A 13,401-nucleotide genomic window follows, 5' to 3' on the forward strand; every position below is an offset into this window, starting at 1 on the left:
GCATCGGCAGGCGGCTGGCGTGCGGCGTTTGCGCGTGCGCGGCGCCGTCGACGACGTATTATCACAAGCCCGCACACGCACACACACACTCACGGGCGCACACTCGCACACCGACGGTATCATCAATCGTGTGTCTGTTTTTCTCCGTAAAAAAAAAAAATACAAAATATAGGTATTGAAAAAAATATCGTAGAGTCGTCGCGAACGGCCGACGGTTGCGCGCGCGTTGCTCACCGCTATCCAGGCACGGCGGGCTCGCGTTTTTGATTTGTGTGCGGCGACCGAGTGGACCGGACGGCCGTGGAGTTTAAAACGGCAGCAGTTAGGTAACCGACGACGGAGATTAGACGATTGTTTTTTTTTTGCAATTCGGGGTTTAATTTTTTTTTTTTTTTCGCGCTATCCGCGGGCACTCGCCGGCCAGCGGCCCCCTTTTGCAACACCTACACGCACACACACACACACGAGTGTTGAGAACGATTGTTGCGTGCACGTGATGAAAGTGATCGACGCGGACGGTACCGAACAGACCACTCTTCGGTACGTTTGGCCGCAAGACGACCGAGACTCCGTAGCCGTCGGTCCGCTGCTGCTGGCCGATTAGGACGATAACCACCCCAGCCGGGTGCCATGCATCGTGCCAACGTCGTCGGCGGTGGTAGCGGTGGAAACGGTCGTCGCTCTGCTGTGGCCGTCGAAGAGTCCGATGTGACGGCGTCTACAACGTTTATGGGAGTCAATGGACGTGACGATGACTTTGCCGTAGACGACGAGGCAACCACTACGACCCTGATTTATGTTAAAAAAGAGACTATGGATGATGACGATGAAAACAGCAAACATCAATTGATCCACTTGCAGCATCAACAGCAACACGACACTAACGAAATAGAAGACGTGAGTATTGTAGATATACAAGATGTGATCTATATTGTTATATTATGTAATTAATCAAAAGAAATTTGCCTGTTATAAATATGTCTTACGTCATAATAGAAAAAACAATCAAAGAAAAAAAAAATTTTGTTAGGAAATACCTATTGATAAAAAAAATTATAACTTTACTGTTATTTTATGTTCTTCACTGTGGTTTATAAAGTAATTTATCTAAGTATTTTATTAATTGTGATCAAAGTTTTTTACTTGTAATTGTCATTAAAAATGTTTTGTAATTATTATATTTTTTTTAAAAAATAAGAAAACTTAGTTATATCTAATTTCTTGTTTTTCTTTTTATGTAGATTTTTAAAAATCATCCACCAACTTAAATTTTTTAAATAGTTAAGTATTAGATTTTTTTTATTTATTATTGATCATATAAATACACAATGTACTGATGTTGATTATTAATTAATTTTAATTTAGTAAATAGTATGAATGAGAACACTATGGTGATTTAGAGTTAGGTTGAAATAAAAACTAATAGGTATATTTAATTAACTCAGTAAAAACCAAAATAGATATGAAAGTTTAAAACAATTTTTGTAGCTAATATTTTCTTAATTCATTTTTGATTTAGGTACTCACCTATAATATTAATTTTTTAAATTAATGTTTCCTTCAAGAAAATAACATAATTTATACTGATCTAAAACTAGATCATAAATCTACTCGCATCATATGGACAGTCCATAGGTGCAACTTTTAATTGATTTTAAGGAATGCTAAAATTGTTAATAGCCCACTAAAATCTATCTAATGAATCTTCATCCCATTTTTCAAAAAAATATTTAAATTAGATGTAAGTAAAATTCATTATTTAATTCATTTTATAATATATTTTTCCCTATTTTATAAATAGTTTTTTTTAAATGCTTATACAGTATAATAAATATCAACAAAAAGTAAAAATTAATACATCATGTTGGTTTTCATATGTATATATTTCAAAACTATTTCTTTTGTTTTTATACTGTACTTATCTAAAACTTAGTTAAACTTAAGTTATTCATAATAGATCATTGGAAAATTAAAAAAAAAAGATAAATCAGTGAACTGTTGTAACAAACTTATCTTTAATCAATTTTATAATCACCAAATGTTTGAAAAACTGCACTCGTGTTTTCCAAAGTTTGCTGCATGAAAGCAATTTGAAATAATTTATACAAGTTAAGAAAAAGTTATATTATTTTTGAAAAGTATTTCCCTAAGTGACTAAGTATAATAATATCATTAATAATAATGACTGTGGTAACTATTATTATTATCAAACTATTCTACAATTAATCTAAAATAAATGTTAAAATAACAAATTTGAATTACACTATACTTATTTTACTTATTTAAATTGAATATTTATCTATCTAAAATTGAGAATTATGGTTTGAAATTTTGGAGTCTGTGTGGGTGCTAAAGATCTCTTAATGCCCCCCTACTCTTACCTATAATTCAGTCAGCCTACTATTACTAATTAGTGGAGTACTGGAATAGGACTTAAGCACCTGAAATCATTAAAATAATGTTTAATTTAATACTTAAAAATATAAGAATAAGTAAAAAATAATAATCTCATTTTCTTAAATTCTAATAAAGCAATAGGTTCTCCCCTCATAAAATTGTATCTGTTTTCTCTTATGTTTTAAAATATTAGATATTTCTATGTATATTAAGTATATTTTACTAAGACTTATTAATCATAAACTCAGAGTAATCTTTTTTATTATTATTTGAAAACATCTTTATTCTATTTAAGTATTTGTTTACACTTAAAAGAAAATCACATCATTATAAAAACAAACATATTTTGATCTTAGCTTTTAATTTAAGTTTTTTATTTTTTAAAAATTAATAGTATTTAATATTGCTTATTGTAACCAGCAGTATACCAGTTATGAATTATAGTTTATTCTTCAATAATGAAGCGTTATCATTTGAATGTTTGAATATTTTTATTGCCTTATAATATATGTGACCAATATGTATAACAAATAAAAAAAAAAGATAGAATACATTGACATTTTTTTTTTAATTTTAGTCCCTGTACACTGAAAAAAATTATAGGAAAAAGATTTGTGTTTTTGTTTAATTATCATATGCATTATATCCATGTAAAAAATATAAAAAAACTAATTAAAAATAAATAATAAATAAAGACCTTCAGTTTTAATAATTGAAATTATAATAACATGACATAAATTTCAATAGCATTCTGCTATATTTTATGTCACACTAAAAAAAAAAAAAAATGTTTCATTTCTTGAACTTACTTATTATTAATTAAATATTATCTAGTTCCACTGTACTTAGAGATGCTTTACACAGAATACTTGAACTATCACTGTTAATTTTTATTTAATTATTTTCTTGTTTACAGATTTATCGTCGTCACCGCCGGCCAAGATTAACTGCTGCAGCCGCTAAACATCAACAACTCCAGATTCAACATAATCAGCAATTTGATAACATCACATCGTCATCAGCATCAACCACTACCACTAATCGCCAAGAAAGGCTTATGCTTGTATCTGTCGATTCTGGTAGTGTTGGAAGCAGCCGACACCGACAACCATCGTCATCGGTCGCTCAATTTTGTTGTTCAAGCACCACTGCAGCAGCAGGGATACAACAGCAACAGGTAAAATTGTTAAATATTAGTATTTTTATTTTTTTTTTTTTTAATTATAAAATATGCTGAATATTACCATTAATAACACTGGACTCAAATTTTTTAAAAAAAATAGACACATTTTCAAATAAGTGATTCAACTATGATATAATTTTGCATAGTAATTTTACTTATGGTATCTACATGAGCCATGAAATGTGTCGTAAAAGATGTCATTAATACTATTATTCACAATGTATTTCTCGCCGATATATATTCGCATGCAGATTAAATTTGACATTTAAATAATACTTGCGGATGCATTTGAATAATTCATAGCCGTATAATATCGTTATTGCACTATACTCTTGTGTGGTAATAATAGTGGATCACCGATATCGCGATGCAAATGCACATATTATTACGATATTATTGTTGTTATTAAGTCGTCAGTGGGTTGGTTATGTAATAATACTGATTTGTGCCGAGTTACGCTGTAATAAATCGGTTGTTGTCATTTTTTAGCGCTACGTACCTACTGATACAATTACACGTCCGCCACTCACAAAATGTGGGTACCTAGCAATATTTACTGTTACCGTGCACAATTGTAATAAGCAATAACCAATTTATATTACCTTCAATATAATCACATATTATGAGTATTAAGCTTTAAAAAATAATATTAAGTACTTACTTTTTCATTGTTTTGTTTTATCTGTAGCATCAACACCATCATAACCAACAGCAGCAGCAGCAACAAATTCCACCTTCTACTACCGTTGTAATGATCAAAGAAGAAGATGTATCCATGTCAGCTGTGGTCGGTGGTGATAGTTTGCATCACCATCACCATCATCATCAACAGCACCAACACCATCATCAGCAACAGCACAATATGAACGCGGCAGCGGCGGTGACAATTGTCACTAACAATAATAGCAACACCACCAATGCTACTTCCTCGTCACCACCTCCACCACGACGCCTGTGTCTGGTATGCGGCGACGTTGCTTCAGGCTTCCATTATGGCGTAGCATCGTGTGAAGCGTGCAAGGCGTTCTTCAAGCGCACCATACAGGGTTTGTACAAGCCCATGTTCAATTTTTTTTATATAAGCCTATTATCCTACACTGCACTCTCATTTTTTGTACTTAACCAATTCTTGAATTGCCTAACGTCTGCAAGACGTGGTATCCTATCACGTCACTATTTTAGTAACTACCACTGTTATTACAACCATTATCACTACCTCTAAATCCCCCGTCGTGCGCAATTGTGGAGTTCACAATGGCAATTGGTAGTTACTAACTATAAAAATTATAATACATACTGTATTTCTGTGATAAATTATGTTAGGTATGTATAACTATAATTAATTTTAATATGAAGGTAACATCGAATATACATGTCCTGCCAGTGGAGATTGTGAAATCAATAAACGACGGCGGAAAGCATGTCAGGCATGTCGTATGCAAAAGTGTCTGAGGACCGGTATGCTCAAAGAAGGCGTGCGACTGGATCGGGTGCGTGGCGGTCGTCAAAAGTACCGAAGACAGCCATCTACTCCTATACCTACTGCGGCGATATCTGTCGTTCAATCGGCACCGCAAACTGTGCATCAGCAACAGCAATCTACTGCAGCGACAACTGTCAATAATTCTATTCACCATCATCATCATCATCATACGCACAATAATGCCGCCTCGTCTATACATCATCACCACCATCAACAGCAGTCTTTTAACAATGCTTTTGGAAATAACAAAATTATCTCCGGAAATTATCATCACCACCATTCATATCACCATCAACAATTGAATTCAGTGCCTCGCCAAATGTGTTCAAACGGTAGTAATGGTACAACCGCGACAGTGTCAGTACACAACAACCAACATCATCACCACAGATTGCTTAACAGTAACGGAAGAGGAAGTGGTGGTTGGAACAACAATAATGACGATGGCGTGTGTATTAAACAAGAGTATGATCAGCAGTGTTGTTGTAATGATGCTGTAACTGCAGTGGATGCAATCAAGGAGTGTGGTGAGTTCTAAAGTTAATATTATAGTTATTTTATTCAATAATTTTAAAAGGTTTAAGTAAATTAGCTGTAGCATTTTTGAATTCAAAATTTTAAGTATTACTTTTATTCGTGTATAATATTTTATAACTTGTCAGTTGAATTAAATTGTGATAATAACTTAATAATATACATCGAACCCTTGTGTATTTATTCTATCTATCTTAAAAACACACACTTAACAAATAATATACGTTCTGCTTCTGCAGAACCAATTTTGTGTTATTAACTTACTGGATGGTTAACCTAATCTAATTTTAGCTAACCTAGATTACATTTACCTATTATCTCACATATTATTAAGCTTGAAAATAAAAATATTATCCAAGGCGATTTAAAATCGTTATTTATATTTCAATTTTAAAACAAGTTTTATCCATTTTAAAATTATAATATTTTACATACCTAATTATAACTCATTTTAAAATAAAAATATTAATATAACCCCACATAATTACTTATTTATATTATATTCTTACTGTTAAGTTTAAAAATATCAATTCACACTAATATTAAAGCTAATAATACAAAATTAATTTGCCTGAATGCAGATTTGGTATGTTTTACTAACATTCATAAGACTGAGACAACATGTTATGGGGATTTGGCGGCCTCTTAAATATTAAACATGTTAATATGTTCTGTAGTTATTGTTGTGAATGTCTTGTGTTTTTTACTAAAAAAATTAAGTAAATAATAATTTTGTTTGTTTGGTTTTCTTAGAAAAAATGTTGGAAGCCCTTAGACAATGTGAACCTGAGATGCCAACGTTATTAGGTGCCGGAGACGGATTAACTAACGCCGCCCTCACAATGGAGTTTTTCACACAGTCCTCGACCCTAGGTGTACAGCAAGGAACAGTGGTAACAATGGGTGGTGGTATAGTCGAAGACGGTATATCTTCAACGTCTTCGCCATCATCAACGTCATCATCATCGTCATCAGCATCAGCAGCGTCATCACAATCGGTGGCGGCCACTATGGTTGTGCACACGCTCGCTGAACTATATGACAGAGAGCTGGTAAGCACCATTGGTTGGGCCAAGCAGATACCCGGTACGTATACAAATTAATTTATACATGCATACATAATATATTAATATATAGTTATACAAGTATATAGATTATAGGTATATTATAAGTCCCGTGTTGATGAGAAATGTATTATTGAATAGAAAATGATAATGACAAATTCTCCAATTTTTAATCTATCTATTCTTATTTAAAATTAATTTATTAAAAGTAGAATTATCATAGGTATAAATACATTCAGAGTTTCTTCGTTTGTTACTTAAGGTACCTAAGTCATTTTAAGTGCGTTTGGTATACTTTTTTTTTAAGAAAAAGTCACTTGGTCTATGAGACAAATCGATTTGACATACGTTTATATATCGATATATACGTGATTTAATATCGACAAAATGTATTTTTACCTGTAGGGTTCACTGACCTATCGCTCAATGACCAAATGCGCTTATTGCAATCAACTTGGGCGGAACTGTTGACATTAACCACGGCATTCCGTTCCTTGGAACAGTTTAATGGTCAAAGTGGTGACGGCGGTAGTGACATTAATAGTATTGGCGTTGTCAGTGAAGAATGTAGTGGCAATGGTCTTAGGTTGCGGTATGCTACAGATTATTGGTTGGACGAGAAGTTAGCTAGAGAGTGTTGTTCTGCAACTAACGGCGCTTCTTCATCGTCAAATGGTACAACTGGTGGTTCGGGAGTGATCACGACTCCAACTGTGCTGGACATTTACAACTTGGTAAGTATCATGAACCGAACAAACTTCGAGATATAATTAAAATAAATGTATGAGTCCTTAATGTTTTCTTTTCCTTAAAAAATCCACCAAATAATTGTTTACTATAGTAAAATAAAAAATGTGAAAGAATATTAACTAAATCATACTTATCTAACTAATTTTAATCACGTCTTAAAAATCATCCACCAACTTAAATTTTTTAAATAGTTAAGTATTAGATTTTTTTATTTATTATAGACGTTTTATACACGTCTTATAAAATTTATCAATAACAATTAATAATTGAATTGCTTGTTTAAAAAATGATCAAAATAATGTTTATTTACTAAAATATTCTATAAATAAAAGCAATTCATTAACATTCTTTAAAAATATATTTATACATTTTTCTTCTTAAAATAACTAATTAAATTTTATAAATTATGATTTATATTTTAAGAAATACAAGCATTTGTATTACTTTTATTTATTCTTAAGTTATTAAATACCTATAATATAATTTGTATGATAATTTTCTGACTTGTATAAATGAGAAATGTGTTTCCAAAAACTATTGACAAGATAAAATATTCTTATTATTTATATTAAAAGCAAAGTGTTTTATCTTATTTATATTAAGTATTATGTAATTTATTATCAAAATTTACAAAAGTATCCGTTAAATAGAAATCGTTAATAATATACTCGTACATTTAACTGTACGATACAAGTTCGACATGATAGTGCGTATTATTCTTTCATCCTCAGTACATCGGGCTCATATTAGATTTATTGTCCCTATATCAACCTAATACTTATTTACTTTATATGCCGATTAATTAATCGGCTTCGTATGAGTTGATTACCGGGTTATTTAATTTTTTTTTCAATATTTATATATAATATATATTGTATTATATTATATTTATTATTTATAAAAAAAAATATTATTAAATATTTTTAGTAATTTTGTAATCATTTATAACAAATTGTTTCAAAAATATGGTATTTGGTAATGAGATTACCAGTATAACGTAACATAATTTCTCTCAAAAATTTGTTTTTCTTGGTTTTTCTTAAATTTTCTAGTCCTATTGCTCCTGAATTTTATATATGTTTTCGACTGCGTTTATAACAATAGAAATTCAACTCGTATATATCTAATAATAACCCGAGAATCAACTAATATGTAAAGTAGGCTTGGGAATCAACTCACTTACTACGAATTAATTATCATTACTGCATAAACTATTGATCGTAGTTTCATCGTATTTCACTTACATCAACAATTGTTAATAAAACTAATAATATGTTTTTTTCGTGTATTTACTAGTATAATATAAAAAGTAAAACATCGTTATTTATGAACCATTTTATGTGATCACTTTATTATTGTATATATTTTGTGCTGATACTTACACAGAATAATAATGCAGATTTTTTCGATGCTCTTTACTGAGCAGCGCCTTAAATATAATAATATCTGTAAAATATCTAATTAGGTTTAATTGCTTGAAAGCAACAAAATCAATGTTTAGTGTACTTGATTTAAGATTGTAAAATAATAATAATAATAAACTTATTTTATAATAATAAGTATAAAAATGAATACTGTATAGTTGTGACTTATAAATAATGTATATAATTGTATATAAATATAACATTAACAATGATCTGATTTTTGTTTTTGTGCTGCTTAGTCGGCTCATATAGTTCGACAATTTAGAGCAGTAAATGGTGGAGAAGGTTTAACTTCAGATCAATATTATCTACTCAAGGCGTTAGTCTTGGCTAATTCAGATGATCTAACATTAGCATCATCGGCGATGACAACAGCAGCTGCTGGAAAGAATCATGGTACCAATAGAACAGTGTCTAAAGGCGATGATGTGGTGGTTCAGCAGCAGCAGCAGCAGTCAGCTGTCAAACAGTTTCGTGCTACCATTGCCCGTGCTCTTCAAACGCATCTGGAGATGACTGTGGCTGTGGCGGCAGTATCAAATTGTTGTTGTTGTGATGGTAGTTCTAATTGTTGTTCTACACCAGCCGTGACTATGGATTGTTGTAGCAACAATGGAGCCACCACTGCAGACGGCAGTGGAATGACTACCAATTGTTGTAGCTGTTGCTGCAAAAGCAACAGCAACAACAATACTACATCTAATCAACTTGACAATGGTGGTGAAATTGTTGTCGTTGTTGACAATCATCAACAGCAAGTTCATCGCCAGCCACAACAACATATGGATACCTCAGGCATATCCACTACAGATGCTTCTGCGGCTACAGTCGTTGTCGTCGGGTTAGTAACATATTTAGAACTATCAATGTGTAATATTGTTTGTCTATTCATTAATAGTATTATTATATTAATTAATACATTTTAACTTTAACAGTACCACCAACAACGTAGTGATGGACGATGACGATTGTTGTGGAGGCACTCCATTAATTGACAACCAACAACACCATCATCACCATTCTCATCAAACAGAATCCACAGACTCTGCTTCGTCAAAACTCATTCAACTGCTTATGTGCTTGCCCGCACTACGACAGGCTGATCAACTAATCCGGCAGTACTGGACCCGGGTTCACCGGGAAAATCAGCAGCAATTAGCTGCCACCACTCAACCACCACAACCACAAAACACAGTTGCTCCAGGTTCTGGAGTAGGTTTTACTAGGCAATCTGCAGCTGCTGACCGACCATCATCTATAGGTAATGGCAGTGGTAGCAATAGTACAGCTGTAGTCAAAATGAACAAATTGTTTGTCGAAATGCTGGAGGCCTGTCTGCGGTAATTACATTATTCAGTGGTCGTCATATTGCTCTTCTGTATTCTGGGTGGTGTTGCGGCATTAATAGCAGATGTAGACATCACAGACTTTTAAACTACATAAGATAAAATAAAAACTCGTGTAATCAAATAAGGCATCATGACACATTTATTTGGTTGGAAAATTAACATAGATATAAATAGTCATTGATATTGTATAATATGTAATAATATATAATATATATATCTATGGATTTTTTAAACAACCAAAAACATGATAGATAAACATCAACTTTTTATATACATTCCGGGTTATTTATCTAGTTTAGTCTAAAAGTCTGTGGGTAGTGTTTAATTAGTTTTACAATAGTGGTAGTGTTTTGTTTTGTTTTATTATTATTTTTTTTTTTTATCAATATTTATAGCGGTGGCAACAGTGAACGTTGATATAAGCGTTTATATATTTCCAATAAATAATAAATTCGCTACTGCCATATATCTTTATTTTTTGTTAGAATTTTTGTGACACTTGCGTTATCTTTTTTTTCATAATTATTTTCCACAATACCCTCCTCTCATAAACACACCCAAATCATTGTTGTATGTGTAAATTGTATACGAACATTGTGGATGTACGTTTATGTATTAAAATATAATAGATATTTATATTATGATTATTTTAATTATAGACGAACATATATTTTTAAAAATATGTACATACATATATATACAATTTATACAATATATATGTATGTATAGTTTTAGTTTTGTAATAATATTTTATTGCCAATCGTTGTTATTGTTGAGATTGTTATAGTTTTTTTCTCTTTTATCATCGTTTGTTGTTAAATATTTATAATAATATAAAATATACGTAACTATACGAATATCCATAAAATGTATTTTAATATATTTTTGTATTTTATTGAGAAATTTAAGAATGGTAGCCACTAGCCAGTGGTAAGCCTTTACTTGTATGTAATCACATATCATTTATCAGAAACTATTTTAAACTATGTTATTTATCTTCTCTGCAGCATCTGGATGTGGTTTCCAGCATTTAAACGTCCATTCCAGGATATGATCAATGTTTAATGTCTATCGTCTAGACTATCTAACACTACAGGAAAAATTTACTTATCGCTAATATATACAACACAAAGTATGATACTATATAATTTTATCTTTTTCCAAGGTAATAAGTTATATTAAACCCCAAAAATCCTCGCTATTTGTGTCTTAGGTTTTACCCTTTTGAACCAATAGATAATTGTAGTCTACAGTTTCATACCATCACTCTTATACTTCTTGTTTCTAAAATTAAACCATATAATAAACTACTTACAGTAGTTAATAGTAATAGATTTATAGTATGATTTTATAAAAATTATGACTTCATAATAACTCCCATTTTAATATTTTTATTTTATTGTTACAATTTATTTTGATACAACACCAATAATTTTTTTTTTTTACAAAATAATTCAAATTTTGTATACATATTATATAAAACAAATTTTTAAATTTATAAATTGTTAGTAAAACAATTTAACTCAAAATGTAATAACTAATAAGTAATTTTGTTGGATTTTTAATTCTTCTTGATAGTATTATTTTTGACATTTTTCTTTAGAAAATAAACTTTAGAAAAGTCTATACCAGCGGTTCTCAAATTGTTTTTATTGCGTACCACTTAGGTGTATTATTAATCTGTCACGTACCACTAATGACTAAAAATAGAACGATCCAAATTTTAAATACTTTACTTATTAGTTAAATACATTTATTTTAAATAATAAGGCAGTAAAATACTACAATTAATTATTATTTTTATTTATTAGTTTTTTAAAATAAGATATGAATTAAATAACACATTTTCAATGAGATTAGAATCAAATATTTATTTTTAGTTTTCCGTTCTAACACTATGTGTTCATGCGGCCTTCGCATTCCATCGTGTAATCTTTCGCGTACCACTGGTTTATTCTAATTATTGTTAGTGGATGTTTTATGATATAAAAAAAAGTATACGTATACCTATGTACTTTTTAATACACATACAAATCATTTAGTATAGTAAGATTCTATAATTTTAAAATAAGATAAAATTTATAAAAATGATATAATATTAACAATAAACACCTATAGGTACTGATTTCAGTTATTTTGTTGTAATTCAACTTTTTTTTTGTGGAGACTTAGAAAGTTAAAACTTTTACTTATAGGTACCTATTAATATATTTTTATATACCTAACCTTCACAACTACTACGATGATAATTGTATAAATACCTATATACAAGTATATTAATACTTAGTAATTAGTGCCTACTTATAATATCCCGATATCCAAACTCTCTCCGCTCAAAATCGTTTTGTAAATGCAATGATTTATCATTGAGTTCAAATTGAATTCATATTTTTTTTAGATTATAGTGACCAACTCAATGACGAACTAAGCTACATTCCTCGACTCGTATTACGCAGTAGAATAGTTACTTACATACTCACTTTTTCAACTAGGTATATAGTTATTTTGATTGTCACTGCATAATAACGATATTGACGTAAGTACTAATATTACAATATTTATAGTACCTATTTTTTTTATAACCTATACCTCTATAAAACTTCAAATTTACTATAAATTATTCAAATTCAAGGATAATAAGCTGATAAGCGTTTCGATGATAATAATAATGTTTTTTTTATTATTATGTTCTTTAAATGAAAAATGAAAAGAACTAATATATTTTAATTTGACTATATTGAAAAATTGACAATTGTGTTTTTTTTTTAAAGATAAAAATTTGTTTTACAGGATTTGAGCGTAGTTAACTCAGCTAAGTCAGCTTAGACATCATCGAAACGTATTGTTGGAGCCAATGCATTCTTCTTAGATAAAATAGCAAATTAGTTAAATCGTTTTGACTCATTGTTAATATTTGTCGTGTTTTCAGTGAATATTCCAACTTATAGAAAGACTTTTCTACTTCTGCTACAGATACTATAGTACTATAATACGCCTATGTTTGATGTATAGGCGTATAGCTACGAGGTAAGAGGATAGGTAATAAAATGCAAAAAAAAAACGATTTATATAATATATTTAAAAATATGTATATATAATATGTTTGAATTTATGTAAATCATATTTTATTTTATCATTTGGAGTAAAGAAATCATAGTTCCTGTTGCTTATTGATGATAAATTAAAAATAATTACCTAAATATACCTATTACCTAGT

At 30.3% G+C, this 13,401-nt stretch overlaps 1 protein-coding gene across 1 annotated transcript; it reads left to right on the top strand.

Moving 5' to 3' along the window:
• Positions 1-11,052, top strand: LOC114125949 (uncharacterized). The gene is made up of 8 exons (XM_027989785.2): positions 1-897; positions 3,314-3,574; positions 4,269-4,626; positions 4,937-5,590; positions 6,351-6,683; positions 7,067-7,395; positions 9,075-9,676; positions 9,771-11,052. The coding sequence occupies exons 1-8, from the start codon at positions 631-633 to the stop codon at positions 10,177-10,179; spliced, it is 3,213 nt and encodes a 1,070-aa protein (XP_027845586.2). The 5' UTR covers positions 1-630; the 3' UTR covers positions 10,180-11,052.
• The last annotated feature ends 2,349 nt before the right edge of the window (positions 11,053-13,401 follow it).

Source organism: Aphis gossypii, chromosome X, assembly GCF_020184175.1.
Source record: "Aphis gossypii isolate Hap1 chromosome X, ASM2018417v2, whole genome shotgun sequence".
NCBI lineage: Eukaryota > Metazoa > Arthropoda > Insecta > Hemiptera > Aphididae > Aphis > Aphis gossypii.

Bases quoted from the DNA above. Each gene is read 5' to 3' on its own strand.
- LOC114125949 (XM_027989785.2), top strand. From the start codon at position 631: ATGCATCGTGCCAACGTCGTCGGCGGTGGTAGCGGTGGAAACGGTCGT. The intron at 5,591-6,350 runs GTGAGTTCTAAA...TGGTTTTCTTAG, and splicing joins GGATGCAATCAAGGAGTGTG to AAAAAATGTTGGAAGCCCTT. The intron at 9,677-9,770 runs GTTAGTAACATA...TAACTTTAACAG, and splicing joins GCTACAGTCGTTGTCGTCGG to TACCACCAACAACGTAGTGA.